At 60.4% G+C, this 20,576-nt stretch overlaps 2 protein-coding genes across 10 annotated transcripts in view; one reads left to right on the forward strand and one right to left on the reverse strand.

Moving 5' to 3' along the window:
• The window catches only part of CLSTN1 (calsyntenin 1), a 57,737-nt gene extending 47,791 nt beyond the window's left edge, over positions 1-9,946 (forward strand). For 2 of the 4 annotated variants that reach the window (XM_037045293.1, XM_037045294.1), the window contains 9 exons: positions 2,211-2,267; positions 3,388-3,545; positions 4,663-4,811; positions 5,069-5,295; positions 5,806-5,976; positions 6,375-6,520; positions 7,445-7,580; positions 7,839-8,023; positions 8,449-9,946. In XM_037045293.1, the coding sequence (XP_036901188.1) occupies positions 2,211-2,267; positions 3,388-3,545; positions 4,663-4,811; positions 5,069-5,295; positions 5,806-5,976; positions 6,375-6,520; positions 7,445-7,580; positions 7,839-8,023; positions 8,449-8,640 (1,421 nt within the window). In that variant the 3' untranslated portion in view covers positions 8,641-9,946. The remainder of the gene's footprint in view (positions 1-2,210; positions 2,268-3,387; positions 3,546-4,662; positions 4,812-5,068; positions 5,296-5,805; positions 5,977-6,374; positions 6,521-7,444; positions 7,581-7,838; positions 8,024-8,448) is intronic. The other 2 variants (XM_037045295.1, XM_037045296.1) reach the window with 1 other exon arrangement.
• A 1,203-nt stretch (positions 9,947-11,149) lies between these two features.
• Positions 11,150-20,576, reverse strand: part of PIK3CD (phosphatidylinositol-4,5-bisphosphate 3-kinase catalytic subunit delta) — a 45,671-nt gene continuing 36,244 nt past the window's right edge. For 2 of the 6 annotated variants that reach the window (XM_037045297.1, XM_037045298.1), the window contains exons 5-24: positions 20,318-20,547; positions 19,744-19,923; positions 19,264-19,413; positions 18,685-18,774; positions 17,399-17,620; positions 16,743-16,839; positions 16,524-16,654; positions 16,020-16,070; positions 15,762-15,929; positions 15,562-15,683; positions 15,213-15,356; positions 14,956-15,055; positions 14,633-14,811; positions 14,429-14,541; positions 14,192-14,270; positions 13,516-13,683; positions 12,971-13,094; positions 12,697-12,842; positions 12,365-12,497; positions 11,150-12,014 (exon numbers count right to left, since the gene is read on the reverse strand). In XM_037045297.1, coding sequence (XP_036901192.1) covers positions 11,877-12,014; positions 12,365-12,497; positions 12,697-12,842; positions 12,971-13,094; positions 13,516-13,683; positions 14,192-14,270; positions 14,429-14,541; positions 14,633-14,811; positions 14,956-15,055; positions 15,213-15,356; positions 15,562-15,683; positions 15,762-15,929; positions 16,020-16,070; positions 16,524-16,654; positions 16,743-16,839; positions 17,399-17,620; positions 18,685-18,774; positions 19,264-19,413; positions 19,744-19,923; positions 20,318-20,547 — 2,765 coding nt within the window. In that variant the 3' untranslated portion in view covers positions 11,150-11,876. The remainder of the gene's footprint in view (positions 12,015-12,364; positions 12,498-12,696; positions 12,843-12,970; positions 13,095-13,515; positions 13,684-14,191; positions 14,271-14,428; positions 14,542-14,632; positions 14,812-14,955; positions 15,056-15,212; positions 15,357-15,561; positions 15,684-15,761; positions 15,930-16,019; positions 16,071-16,523; positions 16,655-16,742; positions 16,840-17,398; positions 17,621-18,684; positions 18,775-19,263; positions 19,414-19,743; positions 19,924-20,317; positions 20,548-20,576) is intronic. The other 4 variants (XM_037045303.1, XM_037045300.1, XM_037045299.1 and 1 more) reach the window with 4 other exon arrangements.

A 20,576-nucleotide genomic window follows, 5' to 3' on the forward strand; every position in this document is an offset into this window, starting at 1 on the left:
CATAAATAATAAAATCTTAAAAAAAAAGAAAACAAAATCAAAGAGCAGTCTTTAGCAGCCAGTCTACTACCTGCCATGACATCAGAGCAGCAAGGGACTCTGTGGCGATTCTGGTGACGTCTGCAACAGTGTGACATGATAGGAAAATATCGGCAACCTCTCTTGGTGACAAAGTCACAGTTTCTGCTAATACCATTGTGGGCTGTGGCTGACCATTTACAATCAACGGAAAACTAAATTTCAGAAGTTAGTGGAGCCCTGGCTAGCGTAGCTCAGTGGATTGAGCATGGGCCTGCGAACCAGATGATCGCGGTTCGATTCCCAGTCAGGGCACATGCCTGGGTTGCAGGCCAGTTCCCAGCAGGGGACCCATGAGAGGCAACCATACATTGATAAAAAGAAAATTTTAAAAATAAGTTAGTGGAAATAAGCATGTAATTTTTCCCATCCAAGTTCAGGGACCCCTTAGTCCACTCTCGAGGTCCATGGGCCCCATGTTCGCCTTTGCACTTTACCTGTGGTGGGTCACTTCAGGGTGCCACCATCACTACAGGGACCTGCTCAATAGATCTTCTATTTCCTCTCTATTGGGAACATTGCACCATGGATCAGATGAAAATTTGTGAAAGAGCCGTAATTCCTAAGACAGCTTTGCTTCTTTTAGGAGAATTTGAATTTCATAGTTTTCCTGTAGATCTTTTGAAATTTTATTTTATTTTTGACTTTTAGAGAGAAGGGAGGGAGAAAGAGAGAGAGAGAAATCAGTCAGTTACCTTGAGTGTGCCCAACCAGGGGACTGAACCTGCAACCCCAACATGTGCCCTGACCAGGAATCGAACCGGAGGCCTTTTGGTTTGTGGGACGAAGTCCAACAACTGAGTCACTCTAGCTGGGCTCCTGAAGATCCTTTCAAAGTGACAGTGATTTAGAGTGATTCTCTTCGGCTGATTTCCGCATTTCATTTTGGTGACAGTTCATCTGTGAGGAAGTAGAATGTAGAGACCAAGGGATGAGGGAGGAATTATTAGGGATGAAGGAACATTTCAGTTGCTGTTCTTACATTTTCAGTTCAAATTTGCTTCCCAAATTGAAAAAATTTTCTAATATTACTTTTAAAGTGAAAATATAAGTGCAAGCCTAAATGTTGTTTTACGTTGGTGGCTCAGGTTAAAATAGACCCTGTGGCCCACCCTGCCTGCCTTGGTCCCCATCCACGTCACAGTGCTTCTGCCATCGAAGGGCAGTTTCCACCTCAGTCCTCAACATCCTCAGGCAGAAAAATCGGCCTCAGTCCCCAGACCAAACACAAACGTGGTTGGCAGGGAGGAAGGTCTGTGTCCTCCCTTTCGGAGGATTTGAAGCCCTTGTCCTTTGAGACGCCGCGTGGAGAACCTGGGCCAGGGGTGGCATTGTCCCAGGAGCCTGCAGTGCTCCGGGCCTCCCTGGCTCCCACCGCCCAGCCCCCAGCACCTTCCCAGCCCACGCCCACAGGGGCAGGGCCTGTGGGGGGGCAGGGCCCTGAGGGCTGGCTCCCTCCGCAGGATGCTTAGGCCCCCAGACCCAGAGCTCCTGGAGCTGTGGCTGGTTGGAGCCCCCGGCTGGCCACACGGGGTGGCCTGTCTCTCGGGGGAATTCCTGAACCTCGGACTCCCCCTTCCTGGCAGGAGAAGGGGGTTGAAAATGCCTTCTTTTCCCTGTCACTTAGAGGTCGAAGTCTAGACTGACGTGAACTTTGTTTTGAGCTTTCAAAAAAGACATGCTTTTTCAAGCTTGCTGTCCTCCAGCCTGTGGCCACGTACTTGTCCCCGTCAGGAAGGACATTGCTGGGGGTCCGGGCCGGGAGGTCCCCGCACCTGGTCCCTCTGTGCGGTAGTGCGAGCACCTCCCTGGGATGTCTGGCTGGGGGCCAGGGTTGAGGAGACGAGTTAACGCACCTGCTTTGATTCATTTTATTTCAAATCCAACCTGCATTCGGCCAGGAGGACATGAGCAGGTGGGGCAGAGGAGGTGAGGTGGTGAAGACCCTCCTGGGGAAGCTCAAGGACAGGCTTGCTTCCAGGTGGAGCGTGTCCCCTAGCGGGACACAAGGGGAACTTTTCTCTCTGTGTTCTGTAGTTGGTAGCTTTTCAGGACTAACGTTCAAGGTCCAATTCAAAAAGCCTAATAACCTCGTGGTCCTTCTCTGTTGTCTTTGTCTTGCTTCCCTACAGAGAACTCAGGAGTCGAAAGTGACAATGAAACCGAGCCTCTGCCTGTGGCCTCGGCAGGTCGCTGGATTTTTCCCTACGGGTCACTGTTGCGCTTTCTTTACATATGAGACCCCGGTTCATCCCATGTTTTGCATGAAAGGCCCAAATTGCATTTTGGTCCCTGACACCATCTCAGCTGCTGCTTTGCATTAGTCACCCCCATCCCCATTGCTTCATGGGATTTCCCTTTCCTGTCTGTCCCGATCCCGACCGAAGTGAGCAAGTGACACCTCGCTGCGGTGCGCTGTCGTGACTTTATTTCTCTCATAGAGTTTTACCCTACGCCCACTGCCTGAGGCTCGCTGCCGAAATCTCCTGGGCTGGGGCGGGGGCATCCCCTGATGCTCAGGTGGCTGAACCACGAGGCAGGAGAAGATTCGGTCCCAGATACTCTTAACATGACTGCCGCTAAATTTGAAACGTGTTTCTTAGAAGTCTCCATCCATAGGGGTGATTTGTAGTGTCTAGTGTCCTCCTCAGGAGTGAGAGCTGATGCCCAAATTCCGCCTCGTACCCCTCGTCAGCGTGAGGGCAGGGTGCAGTTTCACGTGGGCTGCGGCCTGTCAGGGCCCTGTTCCGGGTTTCTGTGCCCCTTCTAACACCTCACGTCCCAGGCACCCTCCGTAGTAGGCGATGGGCATGACAGCTGGGTGGGGGTTTGGGAGCGTCCCCCCTTTCTCTGGCCAGTCATGCTATGTAGGTTCCCCCCAAGTTTGTGCACCTCCCTGGTCATGCTCGGGAAAAGCAGCCCAGGGTGTGAACCAGCTGGCTGATAAGACAGGAGCTGAAGAGGCTGTATGTTATGTCACTTGTGCCCCATGGTGACAGGTGTGGGCTAGGCCATTCTCGCCAGTGAGTGGCTAAATGTGTGTGGACACTCGTGGGACCTCTTGGCTTGCAGGCTTTGGGTGAGGGACCCCCGAGTCCTCTTCCCTCCAGGCCACATGCATGATCACAGACAATTTAATTTCTTCATTGCGCTCCCACGTAGACTTCCAGGCTAACGGGGTCAGTGTGAACTAACCTGCATGTCCATCCATCGAGCTGTCACCCCCAGTAACACTGGGTTGAGGAGTGAAGCGGGGCTCTGGGCTGCACCCCTAACCACCTGCCTTCTCCCTCCTGCCGTGTTCCAAAGGTGGTGACCTGCACATGACCCAGTTTTTCCGAGGTGACCTGGCTGGCCTGACGATCCGTTCGGGGAAGCTCACAGACAAGAAGGTGATCGACTGTCTGTATACCTGCAAGGAGGGGCTGGACCTGCCGGTCCCTGAAGATGGTGGCAGAGGCGTAAAGGTAACGCTGGCATCCACTGTGCAGCATTCGAGGAGCCGGGCTGCGGGCTTGGGGTTGACCTGTGACTTCTCCTGAGCTGCCTTCACTCCCGAAACCTCTGACACAGAATGCGTGGGGTTTTCCTTTCACGCCAGCCCGTCCCCCAGCTCTCTGGACACCAGCCCTTCAGGAGCCCCACAGTTCAGTTCTGATGCCACCCCGATCCAGCTTCAGACCCCGCAGGTCGAGGGCTCAGTCCCACCATGCCGCGGTCACTTCAGGGGGCAGCTGCAAGAATCCGGGCCCTGGGTTACCTGCTCTTCTGTAGGACTTGGCTGTGAAGTCGGGATTCCCGTGATCTTCACACTCTCCCTCTTTTTAGGAGCAACAATTTACTAGAACTGCTCAGAAAACACTTCACTTACTACCACCAGTTTGTTATAAAGGAGAGCCCTCAGGAAAAACTGAATGGAGGAGACGCACAGGACAGGGCACGGGCTCGGGGGCTGGCGCTTCGTCGCCCTGTCTAGGCACACTGCCCTCCCAGCCCCGCCCATCTTCACCAGCTGGACCGCCCAAGTGCTGTGGTTCAGGGTTTTTACGGAGGTCTCATGTCGGTGTGATTGGTTAAGTTATTGGCCATTGGTGATCAGCTCCACCTCCAGCCCCTCTCCTTGTCCCCGTAGCTCAGGGATGGGGCTGGGAGTTCTAACGCTGGTCACAGGGTTGGTTCCTCTGGCAACCAGCTCCCACCCTAAAACTGTCTAGGAACCCCCCCCGCCCCCCCCAAGAGTCCCCTCATTCACCCAACTCTGGGGCGGGTGCAAGGGACTTACTGTGAGTAGTAAAAGAAGCTGGCCGCCCCGTCACTCAGGAAATTCCCTGGGCTGTAGGAGCTCTGGGCCGGAAGCCAGGGGCCGGGACCGAAGGCGCCTTTCTTACACCGCAGATACGTTTGCACCTCCCAGTTGCCGTCGCAGGAAGAGGGCCTCGGCCCCAGAATTACGTGCATTTTCTTCTCTGTGTCACAACTCAGACCAATCCCCAGCTCACGTCCTCTTTGCCAAAGTGTTTGTGATTCCAGCCTCTCGCAGTCGGAACCTTACCCCTCCCCTCTCCCCGTTGGGCACGATTTTAGGTCCACGCCAACCCCAGCCAGTCGGTGTTGACCTTGGAGGGAGAGGACGTGGGGGAGGTGGAGAAGGCCCTGCAGCACGTCGCCTACCTGAACTCCCGGCAGTTCCCCACCCCCGGGGTCCGGAGGCTCAGACTCTCCAGCGTGGTCAGGTACGTGGGGTCCTGCACGGTGAGCCCGTCTGTGCTCACTGACCCCTGGGAGAAAACGTGTGCATTTAGCTTTCTCAGGCAGCCCCGCCTCCCGCTGAGGAAAAGTGAGCCAGAAAGTTAGAATGATGTTTGTTAATGCTGCTCGGCAGCACGTCTCAGGAGTGGCTGCTGTCCTGTGTGTTGGTGGTGTCCCTTGCATGTGCCACCCCCACGTGCCTCTCAGAGCCCCGGCCTTCCGATCCCTCCCCTGTCGGCAGGTGTGGCAACGAGGCCGCCTGCATCGCAGTCCCCCCGGTCGATGGCTCCGTGGTGGTTTTGCAGCCGGAGGAGCCCAAGATCAGCCTGAGCGGTGTCCACCACTTTGCGCGAGCAGCGTCCGAGTTCGAGAGCTCGGAGGGGGTTTTCCTCTTCCCTGAGCTGCGGATCATCAGCACCATCACGAGAGAGGTGGAGCCTGACGGGGAGGGGGACGAGGACCCCACAGGTAACAGCCCCTCTGCCTGGGATGGCCACCTTGCCTTGGCTCAGCCCGGCAGCAGATAGAGACCTCTGCTGTTGCCCACATCCTAGGCCCTCCCCTCGGGCAGTTTGGGAGGTTTGAGTGTTTGGATACTTCTGGAATCTGTCCCAAGGGCAGAGCTCATTACGATGTTTAAAAACCCACCGGGAGGGTCCTTCTGCTTTCTAGCGTGGAATCCAAATCGCACTGCACCCTGAGCAGGTGGTGAGGGTGGGTGCTGCTGCAGGGGGCGCTGTCAGTCTGCTGTGCCTGGGCCATCCCTCTGCTGGCTGGTCACCCTGACAGGACAGGCCTTCCTGGTGGCTGGTCCTCCTCGACACACAAAGTACCCCCTTCCTTGGAAGTGCCTCTCCTGTGCCCCTGTCATTGGTCCTGCAAGGACTCTGAGTTGGAGGGTGGACCTGCAAACCGAGTATCGTGACCCCGTGTTGGGCCCCACAGCCGCTGCGATTTCTGGTTGGGTGGTTTTTGCAGTTCAAGAGTCCCTGGTGTCTGAGGAGATTGTGCATGACCTGGACACCTGCGAGGTGACGGTGGAGGGGGAGGAGCTGAACCCCGAGCAGGAGAGCCTGGAGGTGGACGCGGCCCGCCTGCAGCCCAAGGGCATGGAAGTGAGCCACTCCGACTTAGGCGTGACCTTCACAGGTGAGTGGTTGCAGCACCCCGTGGGGTGAGTGGGGTGGGCTGGCGGGAGCCTGAGCCGTTCCTCTGCCCTTGCCTTGTGCCCCAGGACCTGGATCATGTCCTGGAGAAGGTGGTGGGAAAGGGGCCCGTTCCCAGGGTCACATGAGGAAGTGCAGGCACTCCCTGCCTTCTGTCCTGTGCTTGGGAGGGGGCACAGGTCAGGCAAGTGGCATGTCCCCTTCAGAGGGAAAATACCCTGCATACCTGGCGTCCACTCCTGCAATTGGAAAGCCAGAATGCGTGGCCGCTGGCTCTGCTGGCCCCTGGCCCCTGGCCCCGGACTCCAGCCTGCCTCTGCCCGGGCCCTGCCTGTGTTCCCAGCTTCAGCCTCCGGCCCTGTTCTCACCCCCACCCTGCAGGCGTGGACACCATGGCCAGCTATGAGGAGGCCTTGCGCCTCCTGCGCTATCGCAACTGGCACTCCAGGTCCTTGCTCGACCGGAAGTTCAAGCTCATCTGCTCCGAGCTGAATGGACGCTACGTCAGCAACGAGTTTCAGGTGGAGGTGAGTGCCAGGCTCTGGTGGTAAAGGGCCGCCTTCCTGGCCCCAGCTGTGGCAAATGCCGGTTTTTTTTAGCATCTGTGGTAGCAATGACTTGGGCTTACCCCATAGTATAGCCTTACCCAGCTGGGGCTGCTGCTGGTTAGACCGACGCAGAGTCGAGACACAGGTCACATGGGGTGGCTAGGGTGCTCCCCCGACATGGGCTGCCTCAGCCTGAGGCAGGGGGTCTTTGGAGGGAGGCGGTGTGGAGTGCAAGGCAGTAAATGCCCAGGGAGAGGGCTGCTGGCACAGGGGCCAGCACTGGGCAGGCCTGCTATCACCAAGCCTGGTGGTGGTGACTCAAGCCATAGTGGCCCAAGGATCTTGCCCTCCTCCGAGTCTTCTAGGACCTACAGAGCAGCCCTTATCACTTGGGGCTTCTGCCGTCTGGACAAACAGACCCAGAGTCATTCTGACACTCAACGGCTCACATCCACCGGGTCTCCTGGCGACAGGAGGTTCGGCTCCTGTGAAGGAGAATCAGTGAGTGTTTTGTCTGAGCCAGAGGGCAACAAAGTAAATGGTTACGATGGGCGCTCTCCCTCTCACACGCGGCTGTGAGTCCGGGGAAGAGCAGCCACTGCCTCGGCCACAGCTGCTCAGACGACCCGTGGGGAGGGCCCAGAGCTGTCCCCTGGTTCCTCCCCAGCCTGCTGTGTGTAGGTTCTCTGATAAAATCCAGTAAAGATGAACTATTCTAACAGCAGTGTATTCCTCAGGTGTGCGACAGTGTCGCATTGTCACAACAGTTTCTAGGTGTTTGCCCTTGGTTGTTTCTGTCCTCCCCTCATCCGCTCACCAGTGTGGTGCCCCCATCACACCAGCCCCTGGCCAGCCAGCCCGGCGCGCAGACACCTGCAGGCTGCCGCTCTCTCCCTGCCGCAGGTGAACGTGATCCACACGGCCAACCCCGCGGAGCACGCCAGCCACATGGCTGCACAGCCGCAGTTCGTCCACCCCGAGCACCGCTCCTTCGTCGACCTCTCCGGGCACAACCTGGCCAACCCCCACCCGTTCGCAGGTAGGACTGGGGCCCCCCTCTCCCTGCGGCAGCCAGAGCAGCGAGAGCAGCCGCTGCTGGTCTGGCCACCCAGGAGATGGAAGCACTGGCCGGGCGTGAGTCCAGCTGCAGCCCCAGGGTTTGAAAGCCATACTAAGTTTTCATAACGTTTCCTCGGGCTCTCCGGGGTCTGACGAAGTTTCCAGTGTCTGTGGAGGAAGCCTGGCCCTCTGGGCTAGGGTTCGCCATCATGGCCCCCTGCTGTGTGTCTCGTTGCAGTTGTCCCCAGCACAGCCACCGTCGTCATTGTGGTGTGCGTCAGCTTCCTGGTGTTCATGATCATTCTGGGTGTGTTCCGGATCCGGGCTGCTCACCAGCGTGCTGTGCGGGACCAGGACGCTGGCAAGGAGAACGAGATGGACTGGGACGACTCCGCCCTGACCATCACCGTGAACCCCATGGAGGTAGGCGCAGTGGGCAGCCCCACGCATGAGCGCCCCGCTGGCCAGGCCTGAGCTGGGCTCACCTCAGGAGCAGCGTGGCCACGGCACATGTGATCTGCGCGGTGGCTCTCTGAGGTACAGGTGTCCAGTTTCCCAGGTGGGTAAACTGAGGCCCAGGGAGGCCTTGCTCGAGGTTATGCCACCCAGTGCGTGTAGAGATGCTCCGTCCCCGTGTGCAGTCCCTGCAGAGGGTGACCGGAGCTCTCATCCTTGTCTTGTCTGTGACGGGGCGGCTCCAGTGCAGTCCAGCCCGTCCTGCTGTGGAGTGAAGGAGGGACACACGGTCCCTCCTTCCGGCTTCCTGGACATGAACCCACGTTGGACAGTTGGGTCCTGAGCTGGGGTGGAGGCCAGCAGCCAGACTTCTGTGGCTTTCTCTTTGTCAGACCTACGAGGACCAACACAGTGAGGAAGAGGAAGAGGAGGAGGAGGAGGAAGAGAGTGAGGAAGGTGAGGAGGATGATGTCACCAGCGCAGAGTCGGAGAGCAGCGAGGAGGAGGAGGGGGAGCACGGAGACCCTCGAACCGGGAACAGGCAGCAGCAGCTGGAGTGGGACGACTCCACCCTCAGCTACTGAGCCCCGGCTTCGCCCTCTCCCTGCATCACGCGGCTCTGCTGGCATCTCCACACCAGTCCTGAGGGTCCACGGTGTACAAAGTCCTTCTGGCCAGTAGGTCTGCCGGCCGTCCCCGTCGCCCGTGCTTGGTGTGCAGGACCCCAGGCTCCCTCCCTGCCCCTCCCCCGCCTGGATCTCTGTCACGTGAGGAGCTGACACACGTGCCCTCCTCCTGTCACCTCGCTCTGCGTGGCCACTCACACCTCCAGAAACACCAAGTGACTGGATTCAGTGACAAAGGGTTAAAATCTCTCATTCCCACCTGGTAATCCTTCTGTTCATCTTTTTTTTTTTTAATTTTGTTTTTCCAAACTAGTGCATGTATAAAATGGCAGAACTGGGGTTAATATGTAGATGACAAACTGACTTTTTAATATTTTGTAAATAAATTGGGATTCCTCACGTCCTCTGTGCTAGTTAACCCAGGACCAGAGTGCAAAGTGCGAGACACTGAGTGTGGAGACCCCCTTCCCCCTGTGGGGCTCCTGCTCCCCCTGACAAGGAGAAAGGGGCCTGCCCCCCTCAGGCACCCAGGACTGTCCCCGCCTCAGGTCTCCGTTCCCCAGGTGGGGCCAGGCCAGTTGCGAGCAAGGATTTGGTGCACTGCTTGGTGGGAGGGGACCCTGTGTAGAGGCTGGAAATGGCCGAGGCCGTCTTTGGGATTCCCTGTCTCATGTGGCAGAGGGCTGGGCAGTGGGGCCCCTGGCCCTCTGTGCTCAGAGCGCCTGTGCGGGAATCTGGACTCGCACGCGGTCCTGGGGCTCACACTTGGATGCGCTTTCACACTCCCAGGCCTTAGAGACAGCGTGGGCCGTGGCCCCAGCCAGACTCCGACTCCCGGCAGCAGCCTGTGCCCTGCTCTCCCGCCCGGGGCCCGAGGGAGGTGGGGGAGGGGGCTTCTTGGAGGAGGGGGCCCTGCTGCTGCTGCTGCTGCTCCTCCTCTGGGAGGGAGAGGGGGTGAGTCAGGAGCTAAAGCCCCTGTAGCACTTTGTTCTTAATTTACATGTAAAGTTCTAGATTTCTAAAATGGGGGAGAGATAATTTTGAACTGTTCTGTAACCCGCTGCCGCTGTCCCGTGTCCTTGTGGCGGTCCCTCCCTCTGTGCGCTGTCACTGTAGCCGCTCCGTGTAGACCACGGACAGACGCCAGTGCGGAAGCTAGCGCCCTCGCTGTCGCCGCTGCCGTGGCCCTGCCCCCCCCCTACTGTGTAACTGACGACAGGCCAGACAGTGTCTCCGCTGCAATAAAGTTCTGGTTCTAACTCCAGCGGGACAGTGTGTGTTTTTTCGTGGGCGTTCCCGTCTCCTCCGAGAACAGGCTGTAAAAGACTTTATTCCTTGTCACCTTTCGCCTCTCGTTGCAAGGTTTCACCGCGTGCCAGCCTCTAGCCCGCATCTGCTGTGCTGGACTCACCTTCCCCACCAGGAACATGTCTTGATTTTAAAAAGTAGACGGTTTTCTTCTCACCAGGCACACAGGCTGTGCACCCAAATTAGACGTTGCCATGTAAACGTGAAGGGAACACACAGACCCCTTTAAATAAATAAGAGACACACGGCTTTTCTATATCCAAACAGGTGACTGGGCCTAAGGAGTGCAGCACGTAGCTGGGAACTGGTGTGGTCAGGGTGCTCTGCGGCATACTGATCACTCCCAGGCTGCTCCTCTCACGGCAGCTGCTGGTGGCAAAAGGAAGTTGGCCCTGGGCTGTTGGGCCTTACAAGGCCTTTGTGAGATCAGCAGTCTCACCTCGTGGGTCCCTGTGGGTTCTCCAGGCCCGGGTTCCTGACCCCATCCCCACGACCAGCTTCAGAAGGCTGGCAGCTGCTCAGATCTGCCCAAGGCTACCTGTCAAGCGAAATACCAATGGGGTGTTTCCTCCACACCCCTAACACCCTGGGACCTGATTGCTTGCAGCAGGTTCTTGAAGGTGAGAGTCCTGAAAGAGCGCAAGTCCTTCCTTAAAACCTGCTTTAAAAGGAAGCTCCCAGCCCTGGCTGGTGTAGCTCAGTGGATTGAGCTCAGGCCTGCGAACCAGAGGATCGCGGTTCGATTCCCAGTCAGGGCACATGCCTGGGTTGCAGGCCAACTCCCAGCAGGGGACACACCAAAGGCAACCATACATTGATGTTTCTCTCCCTCTCTCCTTCCCATCTAAAGATAAATAAATAAAATCTAATAAAAGGAAGCTCCCAGCCCTGGCCAGTGTAGTCCAGTGGATTGAGCGTGGGCTGTGAAACATGAGGGTTGTGGGTTTGATACCCAGTCAGCACACATGCCTAGCTGGTGGGCCAGGTCCCCATTGGGGACCATGTGAGAGGCAACCACACATTGATGTTACTCTCCCTCTTCCTCCCTTGCCCTCTCTAGAAATAAATAAAATCTTTTTAAAAAGGAGGAAGCTCACAGATAATTGCACTAAGTACTCTGATCTGCTTTCCCCTTGACCCATGACCAGAATGAGCTAAATCAAGCTCAGATTTTTTTAATACGTCTTGAGGACCAGCATGTGTCACCATACTTTACCAGGCTGAGGCTGTTCTCCCCAGCCGTAGAGGTTCAATGTTTGGATACGTTGTTTCTTACCCGCAAACAAAAATCACTTTACAGCAGAGAGTTGAGGATTCCCGTACCCAAGAGTCACTTAAAAAGTGGAAAGCAAGCATCCCTGAATCGAGAGGACAGAGAACTCAGTCCAGAGAGCGCGTGGGTGGAGGGGTGAACGGAGGCGTGGGCGCCGAGTCTGCACAGCAGGCACCAGGTAATCGACGTGGGCGCCGAGCCCCGTGGAGCCCCGTGCAGCCCCCGGAGCCCTGGGAAGAAGGCGGCTCCCCGGTGGGGTTGAGAGTCTTCCGGGTCTACATTCACCTGCTGGGGTAGCCGCGTTATGACCCTCTACCGTGTGGTCCCGGGGCCCTACTTACAGTGTCTCCTCACTCAAGCCCAGGGCTCTGATGGGGGCACTGATGACAGCGCCCCTCCCCTGCACAAAGGATGCATTTCCGTTTATGGCTATTTAGTTCCTGAAACATTTCAAGTCATTAATAAATAACCAGTGTAAACAAAAGGCGGCTGTGAGAGTTCTTTCCCTTCGCGTGCAGCTTGGGCTCGCGGAGCCCAGTTTCCCAGGCCGACGGTCTGCTCGCGTCCGGTCCGGGGCGCGCGGGGCGGGGTCCGGTGCCGCGTGGAGACGCTGCTACTGCCTGTTGTCTTTGGACACGTTGTGGGCCAGCCAATTCACTTTGGTCTTCCAGCTCTCGCGGAGGGCTTCGTTGAACTTCACGCGAAAGTGCTTCAGAGCCTCCTCCTCCGTCTTCCCCAGCGCCAGCGAGTCCTGAGGCCGAACCACGAAAGCACTGAGGCGCCAGGGCTCCGCTCCCCGAGGCAAGCCCGCCCGCCTCCCCGGACTTGCTCCCTCTCTGCGCGGTTCAAGCACCCCCCTGAAAGGACCGTGGGAAGACAGAGCCACCGACGTCTCCCTTGGGAAGAGAGCTCTTTACGCTAAATAGCTCCCAGACCAACCCGCGAAATCCGGTGCTCACCCGTAACAGAACCGGGCTACCTCCGGCCGCGCCCCCCTGCGCCCACCGCCGGGCCCCGACGCCGCGTGGGGGCCCCCATGCTCTGGAGGAGGGGCCCCTGGGCTCCCCGGGCTGCGGCTGGCACGCCCGCCCCGGCCTTCACCTTGAGGTACTGGATGTCTTTGGAGCAGCTGAGCTCGGGCAGGCCCGCCGCGCGCATCAGGGCGAAGAGGTGCAGGAAGAGCGGCCCGTGGCGTCTCAGGATGGTGTAGGCTCTCTCGCAGTAGCCGCGGAACCTGCGGGTGACGCGGACCCTGGGTCCTCCCAGCCGCGCCCCCACCAGGCCCCGGGAGACAGCGCCCCAGCCAGCCTCCTCCCGCCCGTCTCCGCAACCTCCGCCCCCGGCCCCCTCCAGGCCGGCCGACAGCGCCCCCTCTGCACCCGGTCCGCGGCGCCGGGGCCCAGGGGCATTCGGGGCGTCCGAGGCACCCTCACCTTTCAAATTTCTCACTATTACTAGTCTTTCCCTGCTGAATCACGTGGACAAAGTCATAGGTGAGGATGAACGGGACTCGCTCACGGTTGATTCCAAACTTGGTCTTGAAGTTCCCCAGAAAATGGCCAAAATCAATGTGGAACAGCTAAGGGAAGGGAAGGGAAGGGAAAGGCAAAGGCTGAGGAGTGGGAGAGGCTTGGAGCGGCTCCGCCCAGAGCTGGGCGCCGAGCGGAAAAGCCGAGGGCGGGGCCAGAAGGCAGGCACCGCCCCTACCTGCCCGTTCTCGCGGATCATGATGTTGTCGCTGTGCCGATCGCCGATGCCCAGCACGTACGTGGCCACACAATAGCCGGCGCAGGACAGGGTGAACTCCTCAATGGCTCTGTCCAGGGCCTCCCTGGGTAGGGGGAGGGGGGATTAGAGACCACCGCCTTCCACGCCTTGCAGCTCTGAGCCTTCCCCGCTACAATGAGAGGCCACCCGCAGAGCGAGGCGTGGCTGCCTGCCAGCCAGCCAGTACCAGGGCCCCAAACAGGCCGTCCTCCAGCCCAATCCAGCTACCAGACGCCAGCGACCGTGTATGGGATCCCAGCAGAAGACCCATTCGGCTGCGCCAGCTCCAGTGGCAGATTCTGAGCCGATAATAAGTGAGGATGTTTTTAAGTCCCTAAGTTCAGGGTGGCTGCTTGCATGGGGGAACAGAGACATACTTCAGGAAGCCACAGAGACTGTCACAGGCCGCTCCTTCACCTTTGACTCCCACACCTCACCTCTATGAACGCAGGAGGCATCTGTCCCCCAGGCCTTCTGAAACCTACCCGGGGTTCTTGGACTTGAGCCAGTTGAGCAGGGCGTCCTTGTTGAAAGCGGCTGTGGCTGCCATGTTGCTCTTGTTCAGCTGGATGTTGGCGATGGTGTCGGAGTGCAGCACCACCTCGATGAGGCCCGTGCGGTCCCCGGTGGAGAGGCAGCCGTAAGGGGTCATCCTAGCCAGGTGGGAGGAGGGGCAGGCCATGGTCAAGGGCTGTCCCTGGGGCCGCTCGACCCCCGAAGAGCTCCAGAAACCCAAACTAGCCACAGGAGATGCTACTCAAGGAGCAGAAGAGGAGGAAGACGAGCAGCAGCTGGGGAGGAGGGGCCTGGGGAAGGCTGCTCCCTGTGGTCAGCACCAGCACCCAAGAGGCGGAGAGAAAGGGTGAACACGTGTTCGCTCAGAGGGAAACACCCATGGGGCTCGGGAGACGAGGGGGCAGGAGCCAGGGATGCTCAGAATGAAGGGAACGACGGAGAGACAGGTGCTAAGGCCCGGCTGGCCTCCATCCCCATCCTGTGGCCCTACTGCCCTCTTGGGCCCTAGTGCTAAAGCGATCCCTGCTCTTCTCAGAACAGCCATTGCCCCTGAGGTGGTACTGTCAGCCTTGGCAGAGAACCCCTCAAGGGGACAGGGTCCCAGGCGGGGGGGCCAGCACAGATGGCCAACAGGGGGCTCCTCACCTCAGGTCCAACCCCTCCTGCTTCCAGAGCACGTCCATGAGCTGGATCATCTGCAGGGTCAGCATGTCCTGGCGGAGGTCTGCACCGCCGGCCCCCGGAAGGACAGAGCATGAGTTTCTAGCAGGTCCTGCACCCCCAGCTATGCCCAGGCCCCAACGTTCCTGCACTTCTCCTCAGCTCGCCCTCCAGGGACCCCGAGGGCTGCATGGTGGGGGGAGGCCCGGCCTGCCTGCTCACCGTCCCCGTTCTTAAACATGATGCCCACACTGCCGTTGCTGCCTGCCTCCTCATTGCAGTACATGACCCACAGCGGCTTCATCTTGGAGTCCATGAAGGTGCACTGCTCCACGCTGTCAGGCAGAGGGCAGTCAGCCGGGTCCCCGCGCCGGGCCTCGGGGGGGGAGGGGGTGGCAAGGTGGGGAGGCCCGAGCTGGGGCTCACCAGACTTCAGCCAGCAGGATGCTGGGGTCCAGTGGGGACTGCAGGTGGGAGAGGGCCTCCAGGTAGGTCTCCTGACGCATGCACAGGTGCATCAGCTCCTTGGCCTGGGGCTTGGGGGTCTTCTGGGAGCTCACTTTGACAAAGTCGTTCAGGGCCTTCAGCTTGCTCAGCGCTTCCCCCTGGCCAGGAAAGTGGGAGGGCAGCATGGGCAGGCCAGGAGGGAATCAGGCCAGGCCGGCCCAGGAGATTCTACTGGGGCCTGGCTGACCCTGCCCCAGAGTGGAGCCCAACCTGGGGCGAGGGCATGGGGTCCTGAGCCTCACCTGCTTCATCAGCACCCTCATGTGGTGGGTGCTGCCCCTGCAGTAGGCCTCCATGATGAGGCCGAAGCGCAGGGCCACCGACGGCACATGCATCTCGGAGCTGCAGGGAGGGAGATGTGGCTGAGTCCTTCCTGGCAGGGCCACAAAGCCCCTCTCAGCCCAGTCAGGATACCCAGGCCAGCAGGGGAGATGAGGTCAGCAGGCAAGCGGACCCCTTTTCCCATGGCCTTCCAGGAAGACCAGCTGAGTCCAGCTACCGGAGGTGCCAGAAGAGGAAGTGGCCGATCTTGCGGTTGGCCAGGGCCCGGTCCAGCAGGAACTTGGTCAGCTCGCAGTCGAGGTAGGACTCGTACTTGAGCACCTGCACCAGCTGCAGCAGGTACTGGAAAAGCTCATCATCCCTGCAGGGGCGGGAGGCTGGCTGGGGCCTGGAGCTTCGTGGCTCAGGGCAGGGGTCTGCAGCCGGCCAGGGGGCAGGGCAGGGGATAGAGGCCAGCTTCCCCTGAGCAAGCTCCAGGGAAGGTTCAGTCCCCACCCTGCACCCGCTGCCAGGCAGTCAGGGCAAAGCCACCCTCCCAAGGAGGAGCAGGCGCCCGTGGGACTCACGTCAGTTTCCGCAGGGACTTGATAGCAAAGGAGCCCACATGCCGGTCGGGGAAGCTGGAGTCCAGCAGCTCCAGGGCGCTCAGCACAGGCAGCTCCGGCCAGGAGCACAGCAGGTAGAGCATCTGGGGGAGCTGGTGGTCAGGGGGGAGGCTCTGTCCCCCCCGGCTGCCCTTCCTTCTGGGCCCTAACCGCCCGCCCACCTGGGCCACGTCCTCGTGCTTGTTCCACTTGGTGACCAGCAGCAGCCGGGCCAGCGCCTCGGGGAAGTGCTCCTGGACCTCGTGGCGCATCTTCCACACCAGGTCCTTCTCATGCTCGTACAGTTCCCCAGACCCACGCCGCTCCAGGATCTCCCGAAGCTGCAGCTGCTGGAGGTGCAGGCGGATGAGGCTGCAGCCAGCTGCCCACCAGGCTCCGGGCTCTGCACCCCGCACCCACCACCCATGGCTCCCGCTCACCTCCTCCTCGGTGAAGCGCCCGTGTTCCCCGTGCCGCCCCAGCTCCAGGATCTACAACGAGCATGCCTGCTCTCAGTGGTACCCCTGGGCCTGGGCCAGCCCGCGGGGCCTGGGGGCAGGTGACCACAATGCTGACTCCTGGGCTGGTAACTCTCCGTGGTGGGGACTGTCCTGTGGTGTCGGAGGCCTCCCTGGCCTCCACCCCGGGAAGCTGGGAGCATCCCTCCCACTAGTGACAACCAAAACCGTCTTGGGATATTGCCTGAGGTCCCCTGGGGGCAAAGTGGCCTCAGGGTGGGAACCACTATGCTAGGGCACAGGAGGGTTCCAGAAAGTCGAGGGAACCTCTGAATGTGTGGGGTGGCCCAGCCCTCACCCAGGGCAATGCCCAGGGCCCACCTTCTGGGGAGCCCCGGAGGCCGGGTCAGGAAAATTCACTGAATTCACCCCACAGCCTCTGAGCAGGGTGGGCCCGGACCCCAAGTGGGGAGGGGCCTCACCAACCTTGTCCAGGGCAGGGTAGTACACAGGGTAGGGAGCCACCTCCGGGAGACAGATGACAAGGGCGGCGGCGCTCTCGGTGTTGGGGTTGCTGCATACGGTCCCTGTGGGGTTCAGCAGCTCCCCTTTCTCGTCTGGACACAAGGACAGATGGGGTTACCTGGGGAACGGCCCCCATTCAGGCAACCCCCCACACTCCTCCCTCTCCTAGTCTGGGCCGACCTGGGACGGAGGGCCACATGTAGAGGCAGTATTCACCGGTCTTGAGCTGGTCCTTGTAGTCAAACAGGGTGAGATTGGCCCAGGCGATGGGGCAGTCCTAGGGGGGGCACATGGGCAGTCAGGGCCGGCGCCCGGGTCTCCCCTTGCTCATCTGCCAGGTGGGCCCGGCCTCTAGGCCGGCTCCCCTGCCTGCTCTCAGACTCTCTGGGAGGAGGCCAGCAGGTCAGACCCCCCTGGGCTCCCTTCTGTTCCCCACCCCCAGCTTCTGGAGGAACCCCTAAACCAACCACCTCCACCCCAGAAAGCTGGCTGAGCTCAGCAATGGGGGAGTCAGCACGGCTCAGTGGCCAGTCACATCCTGGGGCCTGTGACGCAGGGCTCCACCACTGCTCATTCCCGCCCGGCCAGCCGCTGACTCAGGCCGCCCTGCTGCCTGTGGGAGAGCGTCTCCTTCCACCCCCTGCAGCTGCCTCCCGGTTCCCACAAGGACCGAGGGCCTGAGCCAGTACTCTGCATCAAGCCCAGGAACCGAGAAGGGCACACAGCAGGGGCAGTGGCTGGGCTGGGAGGGGTGAAAGGATGGGGTTCTCCGGCGGAGTGGCCCTGGGGCTGCAGGACGAGCCCGGGCCGGGCAGGGAGTGCACGGGCCCACCCACCGCCTTCTTGGACTTCTTCTTGGTGGAGCGAGCCTTCTTGGCCTTCTCGATCACGGCGTACAGTGCGAAGCAGAGGCGGGCCATGCGCGGCAGGTCACAGATGTTGATGTCAAACTCCAGGCGCTGCTTCCACACGGGCTCCGAGCACACGCTCACCTCCGAGCTGGACACCGTCTTGCACAGCGTCTCGTTGCCGTGAAAGAGCCCGGCCTGCACCACCAGCTGGTGGAGGTGAGGACATGTTGGTGACAGGTGACAGGTGCCAGGGGCCCGGCCCCCTCTGCTCGCCCCTCCCGAGTCTCCCACCCATCTATGGCCAGAGTCTCCTCCTGAAATGTCTGCACTCCACGTGGGTCTGAAGCCCACGTGCCACGTGAAAGGAGGAGGGACAGAAGAGGGATGGCTGGCTGCCTGGGTGGGACGCGTGGCCATGGGGTCGGGGGAGCGAGAGGGAAAGGTGCCGTGGGCTTTGCATGGGGACTGGTCTTGGCTCCCCAGTGACTCTGTGGGACCCCAGGGTGTGATGCTTCCTGCTCTGGCCTCAGTGTCCCCAGCTGGGCTCAGGACGTCCAGGGGCCTTTCAAGCCTTAACACCCGGGGTCTCCCTCCACCGCTCAGAGTCCTGTGGCTGCTGTGGCTGGGGAAGGATCTAACGCCTCAGGGACTCTGGGCCCCGCCTCCGCCTGCTCTGCCGCAACAGAAAGCGGCCTGCACCCAAACCTCCGTGACTCCGAGGGGAGCCCAGACCTGCCTGCTCACGAAGTTAGTTCAAAAGACTGCTCCCCAGAGACCCAACCCCTGTGGACCCAGGTTTCAGACCCTGCAGACGGGACGATGAAACCGGCACCTAGCAGGCTGTCCCAAGGACCAAGGGCTCGCCCCCAGGGGGCCGGGCACGGACCTCCTCCACCCCACCCCGCCCCCTGGGAACCCCAAAAGGCCCTGAGTCCAACTCGAATGGCTCCTCTTCCAACGCCTGTCACCTCCCTGACTGTGGTTTCCACATCCCTGGGCTGAGCCCGGCCCCACAGTCTCCACCAGAGTCAAGTACCCAGAACTCGCTGGGCCCAGTTTCTACGAATCGGCCTCTCTGGCCCCCAACCCGCTCCCCTCCCCCCTTCCTGTTTTGAAGCAGCTCACAACCACGCTGGGCAGGGATGCTGGGTAATGTGGTCAGCCACACTCGTGTGACCCCTGCTGCTTCCTCTGCCATCCCTCCAAGGCCACAGCCACCTTGTTTGTGCAAAAAACACCTGCCCCCGCAGCCCCAGCCCGGGAACCCCTACCTTCATCCTCTCGTCGGCGTTCACTTTGCTGCCCTGAATCAGCTCGATGCAGAAGGGCCGCTCCAGGGACCACAGGGACACAGAGGAGGGCTGGGTGGGGAGGAGAAGCAGGGCCTCGACAGTGAAGGGACCCAGAGGCTGGAGGGGCTCATGGGGGTGGGTGGGAGGGCTGTAGGGTTGGGATGAGGCTCAGGTAGGCACCTACAGCCAACTCTATCCTTTACCGGGAAACCGAAAACCTGCCAGGCAGGGGGTCTAGGGGCCCCACCCGCCCTGAGCCCTGCAGGGCATGGAGTTCTGCCTGGAGTGCAGGGAGCAGGAGGCGTGTGAGGAGGAAGGCAGCGGGGAGCCAGGCCTGGGGGCTGCCCCAGGAAGCTCAGACAGGCCCCCCCCAGCACAACCAGTCATGTTGGCTGCCCAAGGTGAAAGCCTCAACTCTCAACACTGACCACCAAGGGGCATGAGACCAGGGCCCCCAGAACCCACTGCCAGCCTGGGGCATCGCCCACTAGGCTCTAGGGCCGCACAGCAGGTGGGGTGAAGGGACGGACAGGAGGGTAAGTGGGAGGCCCAGCTCACCTTTTTCATGGGGATGGGGGGTGGTTTGGTACGTGGCTTCTGGACTTGGGGGGCGGGGTTGCTCTGCTCGTCCCGCATGGCGAGGATGGAGGAGGAGTGCACCATGGTCAGGTGAGGGGTCAGCCCGCTGTGCAGGCAGCTGCAGATGTACTGAGATGTGGGGGCAGAGTGAGTGGCTGACGGGCAGTCCCCGCCTGTCCCCAGATCGCTGGCTGTCTGGGGACGCCCCCTGCTGACAGCTGCCTCTCCTGCTGGCTCTTCCTGGCCTCACCCACCTCCTGAAGATGGAGCCTTCCTTTTGTTCACAGGGAGGGTCAGCCAGGCCACAGCAAAAGGACACTCTTTCTGTGACCCCCCCCAAAGGCCGGACTGATCAGGTTCAAGCAGGCCAGGAAACCAGCTCCCCTAACCCTCCCCCAGGCCTCTGTGTGGGCTGTAGGGCACCCGGGAGCCCAGGGCTGCTCAGCCCTCAGCCCTCACCTGGAACTGGCAGAGGGGGTAGCTGCCGTACAGGTACTCGTGCTTCCCGTTCACCTGCAGGGTGTAGTCCTCGGGCTGCTCCACCAGCGGCTGCCGAAACACCGTGGCCTTCTTCCGGAGGGCACAGGCCATCAGGGCCAGGGGCACGTCCTTGGTAGACACCTGGAAGGTGAAGCTTTCCTAGGGGGAGGAGGGAGGGTCAGGCCTCCGCCCTGTGAAGGGACCACGGGGTCCCAGGGCACGGGGGTGGAGTGGCCTATTTGCCATATTAGGCCTGCCCTATCCCTCAAACAGGACTTCCAGGAGGCCAGGGTCTGATGCAGGCACAGGGCTGTGCCCAGGGTACATTTGGTGAATGAACAGACCAATGACCAAAGCCATTTTTCTGCCTCACTAAACTCGCCTGGCGGGGGGATGTTTGGCTGAGCCCCAGGGATGCATGGATATCCCACAAATGCCATCTGATGCAACAGGGCAGAGAGTGAATTTGGGGGGCTGTAGGGTGACTGGGGAGTTTCACAGGGGCAGCATCCCCCCCCATGAACCTGTGGCCCCAGCAGGAGCCATGGCTCACCTCACTGCCCTCGAACTTGACGTTGACCAGGAGGGCCCGGTTGGGGACCCGCAGGGTGCCTGCCCCCCAGGTCCGAGCCGAGGGCTCCAGCTGCAGGGGGAAGCAGTACTGCAGCCAGGCCTCCCAGCCCAGCTGCTGCCGGCGGGCGGCGGCCTCCTCGCAGAACTGTCGCATCTTGACTCGAAAGTCATTCACTTCCGGGTCGCACAAAGAATCGAACTCGTGCAGGCCTGAGAGGCAGGGAGGAGCTGGATCAGCC

This window comes from Sturnira hondurensis, unplaced genomic scaffold (assembly GCF_014824575.4).
Source record: "Sturnira hondurensis isolate 20B ecotype Veracruz unplaced genomic scaffold, ASM1482457v3 Scaffold0004257, whole genome shotgun sequence".
In the NCBI taxonomy this organism is placed as follows: Eukaryota; Metazoa; Chordata; class Mammalia; order Chiroptera; family Phyllostomidae; genus Sturnira; species Sturnira hondurensis.